Source organism: Panthera pardus, unplaced genomic scaffold (genome assembly GCF_024362965.1).
Source record: "Panthera pardus isolate Hobbes unplaced genomic scaffold, ASM2436296v1 HiC_scaffold_2, whole genome shotgun sequence".
NCBI lineage: Eukaryota > Metazoa > Chordata > Mammalia > Carnivora > Felidae > Panthera > Panthera pardus.
The window spans coordinates 74,994,760-75,016,712 of record NW_026526765.1 but is presented as its reverse complement, the minus strand read 5'-3'; the positions used below and the strand labels follow the sequence as shown (position 1 = coordinate 75,016,712).

General features: G+C 40.9%; 1 protein-coding gene across 4 annotated transcripts in view; it reads right to left on the bottom strand.

The window, feature by feature from the left end:
• LOC109267632 (uncharacterized) overlaps positions 1-21,953 on the bottom strand; it is a 122,712-nt gene that overhangs the window by 7,505 nt on the left and 93,254 nt on the right. For 3 of the 4 annotated variants that reach the window (XM_019450540.2, XM_019450542.2, XM_019450541.2), the window contains exons 9-11: positions 7,463-7,620; positions 5,595-5,637; positions 3,712-3,898 (exon numbers count right to left, since the gene is read on the bottom strand). In XM_019450540.2, the coding sequence (XP_019306085.1) occupies positions 3,712-3,898; positions 5,595-5,637; positions 7,463-7,620 (388 nt within the window). Of the gene's footprint in view, positions 1-3,711; positions 3,899-5,594; positions 5,638-7,462; positions 7,621-10,958; positions 11,228-21,953 lie in introns of those variants that run through there. The other variant, XM_053907160.1, reaches the window with a different exon arrangement.

Sequence of the window (21,953 nt, the reverse complement as noted above, 5' to 3'; positions counted from 1 at the left end):
GAGATTTCGATATGCCTCTGTCTCAGCTTGGGTCTCACTGTGCCAGATCATTGGCTACGGACCTCAGGTCACGATGCAAGTTAAGATGTATAAGATTGAGAAGGGCTCTTAGGAAAAGAATGTAAACCTCACTGCAAAATTCCAATCTTGGGAAGGGTAAAGCACCCCAGAAGAGCTCCTGCACAGCCACCTTAATGCTAATGAAGAGTGAGCTGCTGATTAACCTTGGGAGAGCTTCCATCCGGACCCAGCAGCTGTCAGGGTGAGAGTGGGGAGGAGGTGGAAGTAAAGTGTATTTTCTGGCACAAGGTGCATGCTTAGGCAAATGGCACTTTTTATTCACGAAAGAGTAGAGTCATGTAAAACCCTAAATCACAGGCCTCGATTTTAGAACATGGCCTAGACATAGCATTTTCCTTTGGAATTTCAGTAAGAAAAATGTTCTTTTAATCCATATTTGAGATAATTTAAGCTAGAAATGGAGGGCCCGTGGACATAGGAATATTTAAGATGTATGGCTGGTTAAGAATGAATGGGCTTGGATTACATATTTTTATTAGTCACAGAATGATCTTTTTTAAGAGAGGAATTAAAAATAGATAGAAATTAGGTAACTTCCTAGGGCTAGAAAGAGTATGATGTATCAGAAAGACTAGGCATCTGGTGGCCTGAGTTCTGGTTTTGCCTTTGAATTGATTTTCCAATCTTCTAACCATTCTCTACTATTACATGAGGGGATGACAAACTACTCATACTTCATGAGAGTAATGGCCACTTGGGGTCATTTAATCATTGATTCATTGATTCATTGATTCATTCATTAAAAATACATAGTATAGGGTCATCTTTGGAGCATATAGTCCCTTAGAAGAGATAATATGGCTCTCTGGAGGTAACATACAAGGTAGAGAGTGGTAAGTGTCACAAGATGGGTAAATGTGGAAGTTCAGAGAGGGGAGACACTTTGTCTAAGACCATTTGGGATTGCTTGACAGGAAAGATGGCTGGTGACTGAATAAAAATTTGAAGGGCAGGTGGAATCTGAACAACTTGTGTTGAGGAATCAGTAGATATACACCGGTTCAGGGGAAGGAACTAGAAAAAGCAAAGACATGGTGCCAGAAAAAGGTTTAAGACGTGTGGTGAGTTATGGAAATAGAACATGACCATGTTTGATTAGAGTGCAAGGTGCTTTAACACAAGGAGTGGAAAAGAAAACCAGAGAGAAGGGTTTTGAGACAAAGTATAAAACTCTAGAGTACTATCTATGGAGTCAACAAAGAACCATGGAAGGTTCTGGAAAGATGTGTGAAATGATAAGAGCTGAATATAAAGAAGATGTCAATTTTTGTCTATTTTTTTTCTTTTTTTGGTGTAACTTAGGCTACCTGGGTTCAAATACTTTCTTCACCATTTACTATCCAGGGGACCACAAGCAAATGATTTAACCTTGTTAAGCATTAGTTTGCAAACTGGTAGGTGGCATAATAGCCTATTTTCTGATAGTGTTGTTGAAATTAAATAAAATGGTAAATAAAAATACTTAACAGAGTGACCAATACAAAAGGAGGACTTACTAAATGGCAACTCTACTTTTGTTATTATTTTTAGGCCATTTATTAGTAGCCATTTTCCAGTTCTCCAAGTAGAACTTTTCTAAGTAGGACCTCCTTCTGACTTTTCAGAATAAGGGAAGCCACCTAGTGGCTGTTATTACTGTTTTAAACTTGGAGTCAGTAGCAGTCTCTGGGCCCCAGGGGTTTGGAAGCACTTTGTTAATATTTCAGTTTGGAATAATCTAAGCATCAATCCTAAACATTCCCTTTGAATCTATGGAAACAGTCTCTTAAAAATGAGCTTCATTGATTTGGAAATTAAAATGATTCAGACTTTTGTGGTGATATTTTATAATAAAAATCCCAATCCATGACTACTTTGGAGTTTTGTTTTATTTACCTTCATTCCCATCCTGGTATCAGGTGCTTAAAACTATGGACTTGGGGAGTGCCTGGGTGGCTCAGCTGGTTAAGCCTCGGATTCTTGTTTTCGGCTCAGGTCATGATTTCACGGTTTGTGAGTTCGAGCTCTGTGGTGGGCTCTGTGCTGACGGCATGGTGCCTGCTTGAGGTTCTCTCACTCCTTCTCTCTCTCTCTGCCCTTCCCCCACTCTCACTTTCTCTCTCAAAATAAATAAATAAACTTAAAAAAAAAAAACTATGGATTTGGAGTTAAATAGCAACAGCCTGTTGTGTAAGTGCTTAGAGATGCTGGCTATCTCTTAATAGTTGAAAATATTTTGGGTCATGTTATAATATTCTCAAATGGAAAGTTCAATAAGTGAAAGAGAATCATTATATCATTCATCCTGAGTGACAAGAAATGGACCACAGTGTGATATTCACCTCGTACTTCTTTTGTACTTTCCAAGAAGGCTGAAATGGTCACCAGATACTTCCTTCCCATTTGGCATGGCTGTCTAGCTTAAATAAACATAAGCATTAATGCTAAAAAAATGACTGGGATTCCAGGATGTTTACTACTGCTAACTATTTAAGGTTATTCATTTGGGGAAAAAAATCCAAGTGCAAATAAAATAGCAATAATCGCTTTTGTCAAAAACTGCAAAAGTCTAGGGGTGACTGGCTGGCTCACTCAGTGGAGCGTGTGACTCTTGATCTCAGGGTCATGAGTTCAGTCCCCACACTGGGTGTAGAGATACTTGAAAATAAAATCTTTAAAAAAGACTACAAGAAGGCAAAATATTTCTTGTCAAAATCAGACACAACTATTTTATTATTAGATTATCAAAGAGGCACCTGGGTGGCTCAGTCGGTTAAGTGTCTGACTCTTGGTTTCGGCTCAGGTCATGATCTTGCAGTTCATGAGTTCAAGTCCCACATCGGGCTCTGTGCTGACAGTGTGGAACCCTCTTGGGATTCTCTCTCTCTCTTTCTCTCTGCCCTCCCCTGCTTGCTCTCTCTGCCTCTCTCAAAATAAGTAAATAAACTTAAAATAAAAAAACCAAATTATTAAATCATATTGTTTATATGCCCATTTTGCATATATAGCTTTTAATATATATAGTTTAATAAGTATGTAAATGTGTACATTTTATAGAGTGAGAGCTTTTTATAGAGAGAGCTTTACATGTAGAGCTTAAGTCACCCTGATAACAATTACCTTGTGTGATTTCATAACAGTCCTTCGAAATAGCTATTTGCATTTTACCAATGAGGAAGGTAAGTTTTAGGAAGTGAAGTAACTTGCCCAAGGAAAAGTGACAGTTAATGTTCCTTTTGTTATTCATTTGTCCAACATTAGGAATGTTCTGACAAAAGGGAGTTCCTAGCAGAAAGTTATTGACATTAACTCTGAATGCCATCAGTAACCAAAAGAATGAAGGAGCTCACTTTTGCTTTTCTAGGCAAAAAAGGCTTGGGTTTACATCTATAGGATCTGGAGTTCGCTTGGCTGTGTTTAGAACTCAGCTTCGTTGCTTACTATGTGTGATCTGGTAAGTTAAGTAGGCTTTCCAGCCAGTTTTCTTCTTTGTAAAAGGAGGATAATAACAGTATCTCTTCACTGGAGGATAAATGAACTAATTTAGGTAAGGCACACAGTATAAGGCTTGGTAAGAGGTCCATAAAGGTAGGATGTCACTCCTATTACTATTGTAATTACTATCATTTCAACTGAAAGTTGAGTCCATACCTGAGGCCTGGGTGGAGCGAATGCTAGCATAGAAGTACAAGCAGCCATCCTTCAGAATGCAGTAGTGCTGGACCCACATGTCTGTATTTCTGTCCAGTTGGTGCAAAAGGCCTAGGCACTCTGGGTTCTTGATAGCCAGGGGTGGGAGGTTACTGTTGTGCAGGGTAACGTCTTCCCAGACATGGTTCTGCAAGTGTAGCACAAAGGGATCTTCTGAGTGCTCATCCTGTGCCAGTGGTCATTGACTCCCAGGAGCCAATGACATCAGCACTAAGGCTGTTTGTCTTCAGAAAAGGCAGTGCCCTCAGTGATTCTATTGCCAAGGCAATCTAATACTTGAGCAACTAGCCAGAAAACCTGAATTCACGTCCCTTCTCTTTGGTTTCTGTTCTAGTGTCAGGAAATCAAAAGATTATTTCACTGACCACTGGGATTGTCCTCTTAGCCCTGTTCCTGGCATGCCTACTGTGTCTAATAGCAGCCGTTGGTTCATGCTTCACTTTAGAACTCCCATTTGTGCAAAGGACCAAGTTAAAGGCCCCAGGCCAGATCTGGCCTTAAGCTCACATGGTCAGTGATGTGCCAGGTCATGATAAATCCAGATCTTCTACCCTGGAGGGCAGTCCTTGGTCCATAGGCCTGAGAGGCAGGCTTTCTCTGTAACCTGACCTGAGGCAGTAGATGCAATGCTTCATCTCGTTATCACAATGCCCTACCAGGTGCCGGCCAGTTTCTCTTCCATATTTAGTTTCCATTTTGCTCTTTAGTTTTAAAAGGGCAGTGCAGAAGATTTCAGAATGCAGAGCCGGCTGTATTCTTTGCTGTGAAGAGGGAGCCTGTGGGGAACTTGGGTGTTCCTTTTTCATTCTGCTACAGACACTCTGAATGCATCAGCCGACTAGAGCCCTCTTACAAATATCAGCCTACTTAGGATGACACATTGGAGAGATGGATGAGTGTATTGAGCATTGTGTTCCAGGTAAAATGAAACACAAGTCTTGCTGTTTCTCATATGATGATGCCAGTGATTGTTCAGAAAGTCCACTTACAGGACACAGGGCAGTACATTTAAACTCAAACAATCCAAATTTCCCTGAATGTGTAAGAGCCGAAACATGTAGAGAAGATAATGGATAGTAAATACCTTTTGCTTGTATGACATGTGGTGAGGAAATGAGCATATTTAAAGGAAGTGTATGACCTTATTAGAAATCTTACACATAGCATACAAAGGAAACAGTTGGGCACTAAAGCAATCCCCTCCCCACCAGCCAGGTGATAGCACTAGCTCAGAAAGTGGGGTATCAAATGTCTTAGGGGCTAAAGGAATGACTCACCTGTTGATGTTAGGAAGTTAAAGGTCAAGCCCAAATTAGAAAGTATATTGCTTCAAGACTGGGAGTTTTGAACAGGTAGGAACAGTGAAAGTTGGGCTAGTATGTGTCCAAAACAAGGGTATGGCCATTAAGCAGTGCATTTCTGAACATGCAACATGCAGTTTCTAACATGCTGCTCAGCCTATGGCTCTATCCTAGGACATTCCTGAGATCTTGTACTTGGGGATTGAAAAGAAAACAGAAGCAGTGGTTTAACCTCCTGGACTGCTCCCTGTAAAATGGAAATCCCACCCCAATTTGTGACTACCTAGCGAGTTCACTGAGAGAAATGTCACACAAACCCCTGAAAATAAAAAGAACAGCAGGAAGGCAAGTTCCCTCATGGAATCTGAATAGAAATCCCTGTTAACTTAAAATCCTCTTTCCCAGCTTTTAGAGCAGATCTGAGAAGTCCCAGGGTGAACTGCATGACATTTGACTTGATCCTTTCCCCCTCTGAGGAGAAGAGCAGGATGAAGGCAGAGATGAATATCAAGGATACCTTACCTGGCGGACAGGATGGATTGCTTTGTCCATTGCCTCCAGCCACCTGAAAGACAGTAAAATGAGAGGAACTCTCCTTTGGGGACTGGGTAAGTATCATTCGGAGGGGCTTGCTCGTCTCCCTGGAAACCCATCTTCCAGACAGAATACTCCTGAGACTCAGATATATTTCACGGCTGGAAGGTGATGGTCGAAAGGCAACACATTCTTACAAAATTGGTATTACTGGATGGCAAAATCCCACCTCCGCCAGGCATATTTAAAATAAATTATTATCCTTCTCCTTTACCACTGTTTAATTAGTGACTAAGATAAAATTTCTTCACTCTTTATTTTACCAAGGCATGTGAATTAATTACCACCAGCAGGGCTAGTAACGATTTGGTGTTAATAACTATAAGGCACGGGCTATTACAATATGGAAAGACTGGCAGTCACTGTCCTTAGCTCCCTTCCCAAGTGTTCCTTGGACAGAGTAGACACATTTAGTGCACCATTAGTGCTCCTACTTGAGGTCTATATTTTCTTAGTCTTGTCTACTTAGCCAGCTACCAGCCTATCCACCCCATTTGCCAATCTTTTAAATTTTCTTTTAAACCCTGTAACTTTCAATCAAACCATACTGCTTGCTCTTCTCCCCAAAGTTTGATTTATTCCCTCTGCCTTTTTCTGTTCCATTTCTTCTTTTGCACGCTTGTCTGATCCTGTGCCACACCCTTTGTAAACTCTTCCCTCATCCCCGCCTTGGGAGATCCTCACTCCCTACACTCAGTTCCGGTGCCACTTTGTCTTCTCCTGTAGCACTTCTTAATGTTTCTTTGGCATTACAAATATGCAACCAAATGCCCTATCTTCTTAGTTCTGAGCTTTTTTGAAGGCAAGAATTGGCATTTAATCATACTAATAGTCTGTGGAGAACTTAAAACACTGTCTTGGGCACATTAGCTAACCAACAAATATTGTGTTCCTGAATTGAAATACAGTCAGGTTACCATCATCATATTTCCCTCTTTGTCCTTTAAAGCAACATGCATTTGAATCAATAATGTTCTACAAGTAGGAACAGTATATTGTTTGTCTCAGAGGTTTCAGACCTAGGCTTCTCTTTAAGATTGGAACTGAGTCCAATTCCTTTTTTTTTTTTTTTTTGAGTCCAATTCCTTTTAAAGAAACACTCAACACCGTTGACCTCTTACCTTTTTGTCAGTCTCCCTTACTTCTACTCCTTCCTACCTTCACCCTAAATTAGCAGCACTTACACTGCACTTTTCAGTTGACTCACTGGATTGACCAGTGATCTCCATTCCCTTAGGGTGATACAGCGAAGTAATGATCATAAGCCACTAAATGCTTAGAATTTGTAGGCTACCCTCTTAGAAAGCCTGCATACCTCTACCCCTCCAGTTGGGTTGTATGCTTAAAAATGTCAACTGGATTCATTCCCCACAAAGCTACATTATTACTATTTATTTTGCTCATCTCCCTGTAGTGTGCTAAATTGCAACCCTACTACATTATTTTTATAGCTAGGACTATCAATCTGATGGGCTTAAAATATATAAACCTGGTAACTTAGGGAAGCTAGACGTGACCGTGACACTATTAAGCTTTTTTAGAAAATGTGTAGATCTAAAGTAAATGAGTTAGGAGAAGATGTTTCAGTTCTTTAGCAATTCTGATAGAAAAAAAAAAACTGGGGGAATAATGAAGAACGCAACTTTACATACCTAGTAAAAAGACAGTTGATTGACTCACACTATAAACTTGCTGTTCCCTTCTCTACTTCCAACCCCCAAATCAATAAGACTGCTATTGAAGAAGCATTCCTCAACCCAAAGTGAGACTGGTAAGATCACAGATTAATGAATTACCTTTTCATTTCTTGGTTTGAGGTTGCACAGAGGCAAAACGTTCTATTTCCAGACTGAGGCACACAGTTAAACACAAATGGTTTTCCCAAACTGCTATCAATGCCAACTTCTGCACCTTCTAATTTTATTACTTCTAGAGGCGAACATTTTCCTTCATCCTGTAATTGATAAGGAAGAGGTTCAGCATGGGCACTGCAACTAAGCAGATAAGAGCGAACATGAGTGAAGAAAGGAGGACTGAAGTTATTTTTTTTATAATTGACTGTATGATCTGAAATGAAATTATAACCCAAATGAGTTTTTGTTGATTATGCTCCCCATGATATATTCCATGGAACTTCAGATCTCCAGCTATTATATTTTTCCACATCCCTTTTGAATACCCTCTATTAATATGCATTTTATTTATGCCAACTTGGGAAAGTATAGTTAATTATTAATGCCCATTTTTCCTATGAGAAAAAACATTAAAAGAAAATCACATTGGAATGCCTGGATGGCTCATTTGGTTAAGCATTCGACTTTGGCTCAGATCATGATCTCCCAATCCATGGGTTCAAGCCCTATGCCAGCCCTCTGCTGACATTTCCGAGCCTGGAGTCTTCTTCGGATTCTGTCTCTCCCTCTCTCTCTGCCCCTCCAACTCATACTCTCTCTCTCTCAAAAATAAATAAAACATTAAAAAAATTAAATTCACATTATAGGGGCATCTGGGTGGCTCAGTGGTTAAGTGTCCATCTTCAGCTCAGGTCATGATCTCGCGGATCATGAGTTTGACCCCTGCATTGGGCTCTGCACTGACAGCGTGGGGCCTACTTGGGATTCACTCTCTCCTGCTCCCTCTGTCTCTCCCCCAGTTGTGCGTGCACACATGCACATGTGTGCACTCCATCACAAAATAAAGCTTCTTAAAAAAATAAAAGAAGTTCACATTACAAAATATATGTGGTTGGTAGTGACATGAGATCTCTAGTTAGTTTCTACAATTAACATGTATTCCATGCTTACTGAGTATGGCCCTCTTCTAAATTCTTCACATCTCTTAATTGGTTTTGCTTCACAAATGCTTGCAAGGTAGTTGCTTTTATCATCTCTATTTTACAGATCAGGAAATTGCAACGCAGAGAGAATCAAGAACACTTTTCTTTAAATGACAGTATTTTAAAATACCACCTATGTATGCAAGAGTAAAATAATTTTACAAGTAAATATTTTGTTATATTTATTTTACAATTATATCTCAAAACATCCTGTCCACTATTCATGTCCTCTCTAAAAATGACTATATTGTCGTTTAATTTATGTACCATAAAGTCACTAACTATATGCGTACAACTCAGTGGTTTTTTTTAAGGCAAGGTACAGAGTTGTGAAACCGTTGCCACAATCTAGTTTTAGAACTTTCCATCAACCTCCAAATTTTCTTTCAGCCCATTTGCAGTCAATTGCCACCCTTGCTCCTCCAATCATAGGTAATCACACATCTGTTTTCTATTCCTATGAATTTTCCATTTCTGGACATTTCATATAAGTAGTATCATGTACTATGTTCTTTGTGATTGGCTTCTTTTACTTAGTGTAATGTTTTCAAGTTTCATCCGCAGTGTAGCATTTATTTGTTCTTCATTCCTTTTTATTTCTGAGCTATTATTCTATTATACAGGTATACATCATTTAGTTTGTCCATTCACAAGATAATGGCAATTTTTCTTTCAAGTTTTGGTCTATTTTGAATAATGCTGCTATAAACATTTGTGTACAGGTCTTTGTGTGGACATATGTTTTCATTCTCTTTGGTACATTACTAAGAGTGAAAGTGTTGGGTCACATCGTAGGTTTAATTTTACAAGAAACTGCCAAACTATTTTCCAAAGCGGCTATACCATTTTACATTCCCACCAGTAGTCTATGAGTGTTCCAGATTCCCAACACCCTCACCAATAGTCTCTAGTGCTTGTCTTTTTTTATAATAGCTGCCGTCCTACTGGGCATGTAGTAGAATCTCCTGGTGATTTTAATTTGCATATTTCTAATGGCTGATGTTGTGGAGCATAGTCCATACCAGAGGCTCTTAACCAGTTTTAGGTAACGACTTCCTTTGAGATGCAGATGAAAACCCTCTCACCCCTCCCCTAATACATTTATATGTGCACATATACACACATGTGTGCATGTAAATACATGTGTGTGAGACATGTTACATGTATACACATGTATGGGTACATATAAACACACATGTGTGTACATGCATATGCAGAAATTTTCTTGCTACTCATGGGTGGATGGAAACAAAAATATTCTTTGACCAAAAGTAATATCTCATAGTTGTATGGCACTTTAGTTTATAAAACATTTCCCTGGGCTCTGCCTTTTCATGTTTTATAACTACTCTATAAAATAGGAAGCCACTCTTGGGGCACCTGGGTGGCTCAGTCGGTTGAGCGTCCGACTTCAGCTCAGGTCACGATCTCGCGATCTCGAGGTCGGTGAGTTCGAGCCCCGCGTCGGGCTCTGGGCTGATGGCTCAGAGCCTGGAGCCTGCTTCCGATTCTGTGTCTCCCTCTCTCTCTGCTCCTCCCCCCTTCATGCTCTGTCTCTCTCTCTATCTCAAAAATAAATAAACGTTAAAAAAAAATTAAAAAAAAAATAGGAAGCCACTCTTATCCCCATTTTCTAGAGGAAGAAACTGAGTTTCAATGAGATGCCCCAATGTTACATAGAAATAGAATTTGGACACTGGTCTTCTGTCTCTGTCCTCGACACTACTTCTGCCATGTGTCTGGCTTCTTAGGCCATGGAAATTTGGGAGACTGCTGGATCTTAGATTCAGCATTTGAAGGCTATAATATTGAACATTTTAGGAGACACAGTATGTCCCGAAGCCACTAACTTTCCTGGAATAGAGACAGAGATGCAGAATTTCAGTCTGTTTTAGTAAATATAAAGAAAGTAGCACATGTTGTAATCATTGGACATGGTCAATACTATGATATTAAAAATCAGAAGAATATATTTTCATTTGCTTTAATAAGGATAAAGGCTTTACATGCCCATAATGGCTACTTATATCATTTTCACAGGAGCATTGCAAACGATAAAAAGATATGGGAAAACAAATGAAGCCTGGAAATTTTATTCTCATGAGAAGTAACAGATGTGCTCATTTACTAAGAGCAAACACTCACTTGGTTTGCTTTCCTTTGGGCCCATTTTATAGATAAGATGATATGTCAGTCTCTCAGCATTAGCACCATTAGGTTACTCTAGAGCTACCATGTTCTCCACATCCTTTGCTGTAAGAGAATGCAAAGGACTACATTCATATGGCATGTGACACAACCCAGAATAGTGCCTTAAGTCACTTACGAGGCTCTTTTTCCTCTGCTCACATAGCAGCTATGTCAGAAGAATGAATGATTGATGAATGGATTAGATTAAAAACTGAATGCTACCGTCTCTTACATGGCCTCTAACACGGCCTGGATTCCATTTTGGCTACTCTCAGCTGCTCCTCATTGTCCATGATTATGAGCCTGCTGTGGCCCTGGGAGCAGCTGCAATAAGACCAGGCACACAGAGCCCACGTAGCGGGTGTGGTACTCTTGCAGCCGTGCTCATTCATCTTACTCTTTTCTCTCGGTTTCACCAGTCCAAGCACCTTTAAACTCCACTCTTGTGGAGATAGGGGGTTCAGAAAAGGTTCTCTTTTAGTTGAATCCAAATGCTGCTTGGTCTGTGGGTCTGTATTCTCCAATCAAATGTTTTCTAGAGATAAACAACAATGAGAACCCCAATGTGTCTTACTGCCATGCCCTTGGGGTCTTTAACCCTTCCCTTAAGCAAAACTCAGTCCCTCAGTTTAATTCTTAAATGGGTTCTGCTTGAGTCTTTCCCTCTGGCTCTGCCAAAAGTCTGACTTATGTAGGTATTGAAAACAGCAAAGAATTTTTAAAGACTGGTTTCCCTAGGGGCACCTGGGTGGCTCAGTCGGTTGAGCCCAACTTCAGCCAGGTCATGATCTTGTGGTTCACGGGTTGGACCCGCCTCGGGCTCTGTGCTGACAGCTCAGAACCTGGAGCCTGCTTTGGATTCTATGTCTCCTTCTCTCTCTGCCCCTCCCCTGCCTGTGCTCTGTCCCTCTCTCTCTCAAAAATAAATAAAAACATTAAAAAAAAAAAAAGACTGGTTTCCCTACAACTTTATATTCTCCTTTCCAAGGAATGGAAAGACTCTAGCTTCATTTTTTTATTCCTGAGCCAAATGAGAGATCCAGTTGCTTCATGGATACGAGATTGAGTAAAATAGAAATGATGCTGAATAGAATAATACCAAGGAATTGTTTAGTGAGGTCCAGAAGCTATCAACTGAGATAGAGGAATTTAGGCTGTTTATGCCAGGTGGCCTTGGATAATGTTGACAGTGTCTGTCATGGAAATAAGATTTCTACAGAAATGATTCCAAAGGTCAGACTGCTCAGAAAAGGGAAATAGTAAATAATAAGGACAAAAACCCAACCCAGAGTGAATCCACTTATAAATTAAATTATTTCTATAAAGAAAAATACAGACAAGGACATCTGTATCTGTCTGCAACCTGGGCTTTCTGGTAAAATAAAATTACCTACAGAGGTTTTTTTAGTTATTTGCTTTGGTCAAAATTTTGGTTTACACTTGGCAGAAATATTTTGTGGTTGCGTCTCTTTGTCTAAGGAAAGAGAAAAGGTTAGGACACTATACCGACATGTTTCACTTTATCTAAAGGCATAGCCATGAAAATCCATAAACTAAGAAGGAGGAAAAAGGCATCTTTAGCCAGAAAAAGGAACTGATAATTCTCAGTGGGGAAAACAGAGCCAAAATAAATTTAGAGGGAAAGAAAGCATGTCCTAAAGCAAAACAGCATATGAAAGGTACATAAAACACACATCTAGACTGCTATATTTAAAGCTAGCAGGTTGAAGCAAAATTGAGGGGTGAGTGCCTCTTGGAGCCTTATTAATGATGATCAGAGCCTTTTATCTGTAGGCAGCAGTTTGGAGGCTTCCCTCCTCCCTGGTGTCTGAAAACCATCACTCTGATAGCTAGGAGGCGGTGGCCTCTGTCCATGTCATAGCTGACTGGATCAGGAGGGCGGCAAAGCCTGCAAAGGTAAGGAGAGATACAGGATGCTTTCGCTGGAGTAGCCTGTGTTACCTATCTCTGTTCTTGATTAAATGGAAGTTTTGACCCTAGGGACTGCACTCCCCTCATGACCCACTCAAGATTATTACATACATGTATGTATGCATTTGTTTATTTATTTATGATGTCCTCTTTTCCCTCCAAGTAGGCAAGAAAGCATAGATGAAGAAAAGAGGACAGAGAATAAAGAGCATGCACGTCAGACTCTTGTTTGTGGCTGGTACTGGGTTCTCTGACAGAGCTTTGTGAATTTAACGTTTCTCTTTTTGCGTTTTTCAAGAAATGGAGATGATGACGATTTTATTCCCCACAGTTGCAAGAACTCTTGTCTGAATAGAAGTGCGTTTCCTGCTCTTTCCCTACTTTTATAACGCCTGGCCGCCACCAACACCAGCAGAGGTAACTGGCTGCAAACTCAGAATTTTGTGCTTTTCTTTTCAGTTTGCTTGGAGTAGGGAGCCATGTTTTAGGAATGATAAATACAGGCTGGCAGCATCATGTTGTTTCCTGGCACCGGGGAGACTCCAGGCTCCAGGAAACACAAGTGGCTTTTGGGGCTGGAGGAGTTCATGTGCACACAGACCAATGCATTATGCTGCTCCCAGACAGACAGGCTTCCTGCTAGAAAGTCAGCTAAGTGGAGGGATGATAATGAAGTTGGAGTCTGAGCTGCCCATGCTTTACAGCTTTGAAGAGACACTTCTGGCCTCAGTCACATGTCTCATTTGTCACCATTTTCCGTGGCTCCTCAACTATCCCTTAGAGTGGAACAACTACCAACCAGTGAGAACAGAAAGACTGTGGAGCAGTTAATCTGAGTCATAGTCATGACCTTTCCAAAGTTGTCAAAAAGTTACCAGGTTAACTGTAAAATCAAGATATTCTGCATCTTAAGCTCTGCAATTGAATGTTTGTCCTACAAGCTTTCTCTCTGAACTCAGCATATTCTCAGTTTGTAGGTGGATTCTGAAGCCAGACAGGCTGGGTTTGAATCCTTATGTTTGTGGCCTTGGGCAAGTTACTTCAACTCTCTGTGTCTCTGTTTCCTTATGACAGAGAATTTAGTTAATACATATGTAAAGTTTTCAGAACACTGCCTGGCACTTCATAAGTGATATATAAATGTTAACTTTCATTCTTACATAGAAATTTGATGAAAATGAAGAGTAAGAACCTAGTATATTTGTTAACTGAGCATCTTTAATATGGATGTCAAAGTAACTTTATTTAAAGTAAGTTCTTATAGCTGTCTCTTTTTTTTCTCTCCAAGAATTACAGGTTACATGAACAAGGGGAAGGGCTTAAACTCTGGGAATCTCAGTGTCCTCATTTGTAAAATAGGGGTAAAAGCACCCTCCTTTTGAGGATGAGAAGAGATCATCTGTGTAAAGTGCACATAACAATGAGGATTTTTCTTTCCTGTATCTGGGGTCCTGTATCAGTTTAAGTGCAAATGAAGTGTCCTTACACTATCGCTATGACTCAGGATGCTGTATGAGGAAAGTTCTGTTCCAGAACCAGCAGTGGTTATTACTGAGAGGAGGGCTGGGCTGGGCTGGGACATGGGTGGGGATGGGGCCGGAACAGAGGGAGAAGGTAGAAAAAGGGAGGTAGTCTGGGCAATTTCACTGTTTTATTTTGGAAGGGAGTTGTGATGATTTCAGTGGTTGACTTCTGTGCCTGGGTTCCTGTTAACCTGCCCCTCACTCAGGGATTCAGAGGAGTCAGTATTTGCCTCTGGTTATACTTATGCTTAGAGTCTCCCACAGTCCATAGATAGAAGCTGCCTGTTGGAAGAGCCAGATGCTTACTAATGGCTCTCCCTTCCTCTGTCCTGAGAGGCTGCTTTTTGGTCCAGTCATGCCTGGATTAACATCCTGGCTTTAATGAATTTCTCTCTCCTTACTGCTCTCTTGCTCCTTTCCTTTCTCCAACACCTACTGAGTGTGTCTGTACCTTCTGCCAGACTTCATGCTAAGTACTAAGACCCACCATGGGTTTTAGCCTTAGACTGATTTGCTAGTCTTCAGCCAGTCTCATTCTGGACAATGAATTCCTTAGCCCCTTTTCTGGTCATGTTCTTAGGCTCTGGGATTCCCAAACCTAATGTGCTCATTATTACTCATGGTCTTTTGCCTACCTCATTCTGCCCTATTTTGACCCTCATTAGGAAAGGAGTGACCCAGTTCTTCTGAGAGGGAGTGTTCTGATCCTCAGTGGATTCAGATGTTTATCCACACACACACACGATAGCATACTTAGCACTTCGGAGTTGAGGGAAAGTGTTTCTCTTTCTCTAATCTCTTTGCAGATCTCCCCAAGCTTTTGTAATTTGGGGTATGTTATGCACTGAGTGTTTGTGTCCAAGTCCAAAATCCATATGCTGAAATCCTAAACCCCAATGTGATGGTGCTAAGAGGTGGGGCCTTTGGGAAGTGATTAAGTCATGAGGATGGAACCCTCATTAATGATATTAGACAGTCCAGAGAGCTCCATTGCCCCTTCTGCTATGTGAGGACACATAAAAAGGACACTATCTATGAATCAGGAAGAAGATCTGCACTAGACCCAAAATCTGCCAGCGCCTTGATCTTATACTTCCCAGTCTCCAAAACTGTGAGAAATGAATGTTTGTTGTTTCAGCCACCCAATCTATGGTATTTTTGTTATAGCAGCCTGAATAGACTAAGGCAGGATGATAACCTAAAGCAAGAATTCTGTTTTTCCTTTGAAATATCTCACTCCAAACTTGTACTTCATTCCTAGTGATAGCACTTTGATCCAAGGTCTTGGCCTCTCATGCCTATGTCACTACAGCAGCCCCCTGGCTGAGCTTCTCGATGCCAGCACAATCTTGACAATGTAATTTGAATGGCCTGACATCGCTCACCCAAGGTCTGCTTCCATGGCACTTCCCATGATACTACTTGCCAGTTTATTGCCTCTGAGCTCCAGATTTATCCTTCATTGCCTGATTTGTGAAAACAGACCTGTGACCTTCATATTTTAATATTAATATTAAACATAAAATTATAATATTTTTCCTTTGCCAGCTGGCATGAAATTAAACCTTGCTACCACATACTTCTGGAGGGACACTGCAGGAAGAAGGGTTGTTCTTCCTAGTTCCTGTAGATTGGACTACATTTTTTCTCTATTTCTCAGCCTTTGAGATTTCTTTTAGTGCTAAGTGCTTATAGGATATAGCTTCTCCAGGGTTCCACAGCTCTCAATTTGGGCACTGGTGGCATACTGGGGAGCCCCAGACACCAAGGCCTGTGTTCTAGTCCTTTCCTCAGCCCTGTGGAGCTGGCCGTGTAGGAAATGGCCCCCGGGCCTCAGAGGTACCTAAAAGTACACTAGGTTATTATAGAGGGAGACTTCCTCTGCAACTCCCAGTGTCAGCAGCACCCACAGTGGCACTCCAGCATCTTCTATGTACCTAACTCACTCCGCATGGCCAAGTGTCAACCTCACCTCACCAGTGCCCTGGACGTTTGTTTCTGTGGCTGTTCTAATGCAGACACCAAGCTCTCTGGGCCTCACACCAGCAGCAGTGCTTGACACACTCAGTACTTCGGACTCACTGTACACCTGGCCAGCAGCCTTGGCTCACCTGAGCCCCAGGGGTTGTTTCTGCTAGCCCAGAGGCTAGGTACCAACTCTGGCCATGCCAGACCAGCAAAATCTTCCATCAACCAGTGACTGCAACCAACCTTCTCTGATGAGGCTTGTACCCCTATTTCCAAGTTAATGCTTCCTTGAGTACTTTCTCTTTCTACCTTAAGATTCCTTTTAGAGTTCTCTTTTTTTGTCTTTTTAATTACTTTCCTATCATTGGTTAATTGTTCTTCATGTTAAACTTCTTCTGTTTAAATTACTGTGTGTGATGGCTAATTTTCTATGGCAAAGTGGCTAGGCTATGTATGGTGCCTAGACCTGTGGTCAAACACTAATCTAGATATTGCTGCGATGTATTTTTTAGATGTGATTAACATTTAAATCAGTAGACTTGGAGTAAAGCAGATGACCCTCCGTGTAGTTAGTGGGCTTCATCCAGTCAGTTGAAGGCCTCAAGATAAAAAGATTGAGGTCTTCCAGAAGAAAGATTTCTGAAGAGATTGAGGTCTTCCAAAAGAAAGATTTCTGCCTTCAGACTCCAGTTGCAACATCAACTCTTCCCTGGGTGTCCAGCAGGACTGCCCTATAGAATTCAGACTTGCCAGCCCTTACAATGAGCCAATTCCTTAAAATCCCCTTCTGTGTGTGTGTGTGTGTGTATGTGTGTATATATACATAAACATATACACACATTTCCTGTTGGTTCTGTTTCCCTGAATAATACACTGTGCTATTTCTGTCTCCTCAGATACATAGACTTATGAACAAATAAAAAATAAGTAGTCAAGTCTTTCCTGCTGATTCCCAATACCCTCCATTACCTGAACCCATCATTTCTATCAGTTTCATTAATTGTCCTCAGCGTCCGTCCCAGGAACACAGCACTCATTCCTTCCCTGCCTGTCCTCCATTTCCCTCACCATTCATGTCCTCCTGTCTCTCCTCTTCCTGTTCATATTCTAGCCAAGCTTCAAGGTTGGCTCTAATTCCTCTCCCTTCATGAAGTCTTTTTACCTCTTGGAGCCATCACCATTCTCTCTCTGCCTACAAAGAATGCCTGTGCCCTATCATTGAGAGCTAAATTATATTGCTTCATTTAGTTTGTGTGGATGTGGATGAGTGTGTGTGTATGTGTGTACGTACGTGTGTGTATGTGCGTAGATGCATATATATGTGTATATGTGTGCACTCACTAATATTTATTGATGTTGAGTTCTTATTATGAACCAGGCACTGAGCTATATACTTTTAATCATTTAATCATCTCATCTAGGAGTTTTTTAGTCATATGCTCTTTGTATGGGCCTATTTATTCCTCTCACACTCAGTAAACAATTAAAATTTTTCTTCTTTTTTTGAAGAACCAAATGAGATTAACAAATCAGAACTATGGTCTCTTATTTTTAAGTAAGATGCCATAAGACTAGGGTACCCCCTTTTCAGAAGAAAAGCAACAGGTATATATGAGTGAGGGGAAAGAACGTGATATTTGTCAAACTCCTGTGAGAAATCTCTCTGTGCATCTGAAAATTATAGTTGCCTGCTGGTTTAGCATTTCTAATCAATAATAGAGAGAACCCTTCTCAATGAACCTGCCTCGGTTGAGATAGCCCATCCTGGGCTCCACTCTGAAATCCCAGGGAGGTGACAGAAAGGGTCAGAACACCTCCCCCATTTTGCATTAGTTGCTGTGTCATGTCTGCAGAGTTGACTGGGAGTTTCTAGCAAACCCCTTTCTGTCCAGGTGAAGTAATCTGAATGGCTCAGATCTTTGGAAAATGGAAAATAAATTTCACCAACATACTGTTAAAAATAATACAGAAGATCTCTGAATGCTGTTTGACCTTGTCTTGAGTGAAGAATAAAATGTCAGCAGACTGGCCCTGATTCTTCACATTTAAAAGGATTGTCTTAATACTCCTTGTTGATTGTGGCAAGGTTATAAAACAATCTCACTGTGAGGGCTGCATTATCCACATTCTACAAACCACGAAATGGCGACAAGTGAGGTTAAGTAATTTGACCAAGGAAATGCAGCTAATAGATGGTAAATCTAGGAGGTGAATCAAAACTTACTGAAGCACAGCATGAGACTGTCTCCATGAAATGAGATTTATTTCATAAAGGTCAGATTTACTATGTTCCATGCTCACATTCACCTGGGGAGGTCAGGGCTTTTGTTATCCTCATAGTTCAGGAGAAAGGCTTGGAAAAACTCAGTGAATTACCTGGGTCCACCCAGGTAGCAAGTTAGCAGGACTGAGGCTGGATCCCGGTCTGTGAGACCCAGGGCTGGTACTCTTAATCTCTTGTTCAAAAAACTATTTCATGTGGGTCTTATGGACCCAGGTAAATACAGGCTCCATTTGAGCAGATTATATGTTTTCCCCCAAAAGTAGCTAAGACAGGGCTGGATCCAGAGGAAGCGCTCAGTTACACACACCATGATCAAAGCAGACAACTGTTAAGGAGCCCATAGTCCTGGTATCCAGCACCAGTTTCTTTTAGGATAAGTGTGTTTTGCTGTGTTTCTTCACAGCTATGACATACTTCTCCAGAGACAAGTTTCCCTAGTTCTGTTTTCAGAAAACTTTCCCCCTTCATGGAATTGTGTGAAGACAAGCCACCACTTGTCTGATGGCTTTGGCCTTTTTCAATTCTTGAGACTCCACCAAGTTATAAGATTGGTCCTGGAGGACATGCTACACAGCACAGACAATGGCTAGAGCCAAAGGGTGGCCATGAAGATGGTCATATGCATGAAGGTGGTGCTGAGCAATCTGAACCCTAGTGCCCTGGTCGTGGCTCTGCTGCTTATGGGGTCCCTCACTCACTAGCTGTTACCCAAGAGTTGAAGGACACTATGGGCTATGTATCTCAATTCAAATGATCATGCACAGGGCTTTTGCCACTGCTAGCCTTTGATTAAGAGATTTCATTGATCATTAGTCCTTTCCCCATGGTGTGGGCAAAGAAAAACAACATAATGGAAGAGGTATTCTAACTGCTGACTAGACCACAGCTTTGGGATGATATGTTGGTTTAACGTGTTACACATTTGCACAGAAGTAGAATTGACTAGGTATTAATTTTCTCTTCAGTGGAAAAACATTAAAACCTCAATGCTAAATGGAATTTTCTTATAAAATGTTTTAGGCTCTGCACTCACACCATGGAGCCTGCTTGGGATTCTCTCTTCCCCCTCTCTGCCCCTACTCTGCTCACACTCTCTCTCTCAAATAAATAAGCTTAAAAAAAGGTATATTAAAATGTTTTATCTCTCTAAGCTGCACTTTTATTCTCCTGCATATAAAAAAGATGAAATGTGCCCCATTTTTATAGCTTAGCAATACTATTCTTGGGATTGGAGACTGTGACTTATTGGAAATATTATTGAATATAACAGCAAAAAGAATAGGTCTCTTTAATTTCTTCCCATTTGTTCCAAAGATTGTGCTAGATACTTTTTTATATATGTTATTTTACAACAATATCCCTGTATGATATTGTATGGTGTTATGTATAGATCCTTTATGCCAATTTGAATTATGCAAATTTTGAGTAGTATTATGTAAACATCAAACACAAAATCAGAAATAAGTGAATACTCCCAAACTTAAAAATTGACAGGAATTTCAAAACTTTTGGACCAAGAGAACTCTCTTGTCTTGAGGTAGTGTTCCTTTAGCTGGTAATTAGAATTCACCATTCTCTGTCAAGATTAGTCTTGGATTCTGTCCACTCTTGGGAAAACATTCCTTACATAAAATGCAGTTGTCTTGAATTGTAATGCCAGAGAGCAAAGAGCAGTGCAGTTCATTCCTTGCACATGGTGAGCAATTAGTAAATGATCATTTAGTGGATTTAAACAGGATGAATGTGGTCAGAAACAAGCTAGTTAGTCCTTTACCTTTGGAATGTGAGCCCGACCACTCTCTTTTCATCCTTTCCTAGCTCAAGGACAAGGTTTACATTTCTGGCTGAGGAAGCCTGGTAACCTTTGATGTCCAGCCAAGCACCACTAAGTGGCTTTAGGTTTATCTTGTCGATCTTGCTCTTAGACTCCTTCCTCCCTCCTCTCCTTCAGAAAAACAGCACATGTGTGAAGGCTTTCTGTACACAACTTTTTATTCTCAAACAATTGTATATCCACGGGAAATCAAGGAAATGTGTACCCTTCACTCATTCCTCCTGGCGTGCACGCACACACACATACACACACACACATGCTAAGCATCTCATAGAACGAAAGTAGTACAGGTGTTTCTGAGGGGCGGTAGCTCACTGGGGTTAAGTTCTGAGGAAGAAGTCTACATTGAGATGCAGTTACCCTCTCCTCAGGACTCAGTCTGGGATGGGCATCATAGGCTTGCCACCCATGCCATCTCACAAAGCCCCACACGCAGAAGGATGCAATCAGCATCTTGAAACTCTTAAATATTTTATCTTTGGATTTACGTTTGTAAGTGAAATAAGATGAACAATGGGGTATGTGCCAGGGGCTTGGAGCCTCTGCACACATGTGGTTCTACCCCCCTGCTTCTGTGAGACAGAGTGTTGGCCTCCTGATCCTGCCCAGACACCACTGCTGCCTTCCCTTGCTGCGGGTGCTGGGTGTGGATGCCAGAGTGTTGGGTCGAATGGAAGGTATCTGGTGCCTGTGAGGGTCTGCACTTGCCTGGATCCTCATGTTTGAGAGAGTCATTTTATATTAAATAATACAAAACATCATGGCAAGTCAAGACAGAGATGGCTGAAGAAAGAAAAAGCTTCTAAACTGCATTTTGAACAAAGGGCCATACATTTTCATTTTGCACTGGACCCCACAAATTAGATTGCCATCCCTACTTAAAACTATTTTATAGCCCAGCCTATTTTGTAGCCCATGCCTACAAGAAATCTAGGCATGAAGATGAATTTTTATCAGTGAATAGGAAGCACAGGGAATATTTGTCCAAGGCAAAAAAAAAAAGGTCTCCACTAACACCAGAGCAATCTTGCTAAAGCACATTCTTATCAAGTCAGAGACTGACCTAAAACCTGCAGCATTGCCTGCTCGTAGAATATCCTCCATAGCCACAGCCTGGCCCTGGGCTCTCTGTAAATAGTCTATCCTCATCTTATCTTCTGAACTTCATGTTTTGCTAGGCCTTGGTTCGAATCTGTGCTTGTTTCTGACCAAATGCAGTTCATACTTTCCTAGTTGTGTGCCCTTGCTCAAGCCATTTTATTTTCCTGAAATGTCATTTTACCCATTCTTAGAGGCCAAACTGTCACTTCTCTCCTAAAGCTCCCAGCCTGTGCCTGCCTCAGTGCCTTTGCACTTCTTTCCCCTACTCATGTGGCTCCTTTTCTAGATCTTCTACAGCTAGATCCATTGTGTCACTCAGAAGGCCATCTTTCCAGAGAGGTCTATCTTAAGACCTGCTCTAAGCTAACCTCCATTTCATCCCATTCCTGTTCCATTAGTTGTAGTTATCACTTTTTAAATTAATTTTGGATATTTAATTTTTTTATAGTGCAATGATCATTTCTCCCAGAAGAGTAAGGGCCTCTTTTGCCTTCTTTACTTCCACAGGCCTTAAACCATGCCTGGCATGTACTTGTTGAATAAAGGGCTCTTTCCGTCCTCCTAATATTGTAGCATACTGCATGTCATATTTTCCTTACATGTTTTCCTCCTCTTTTTA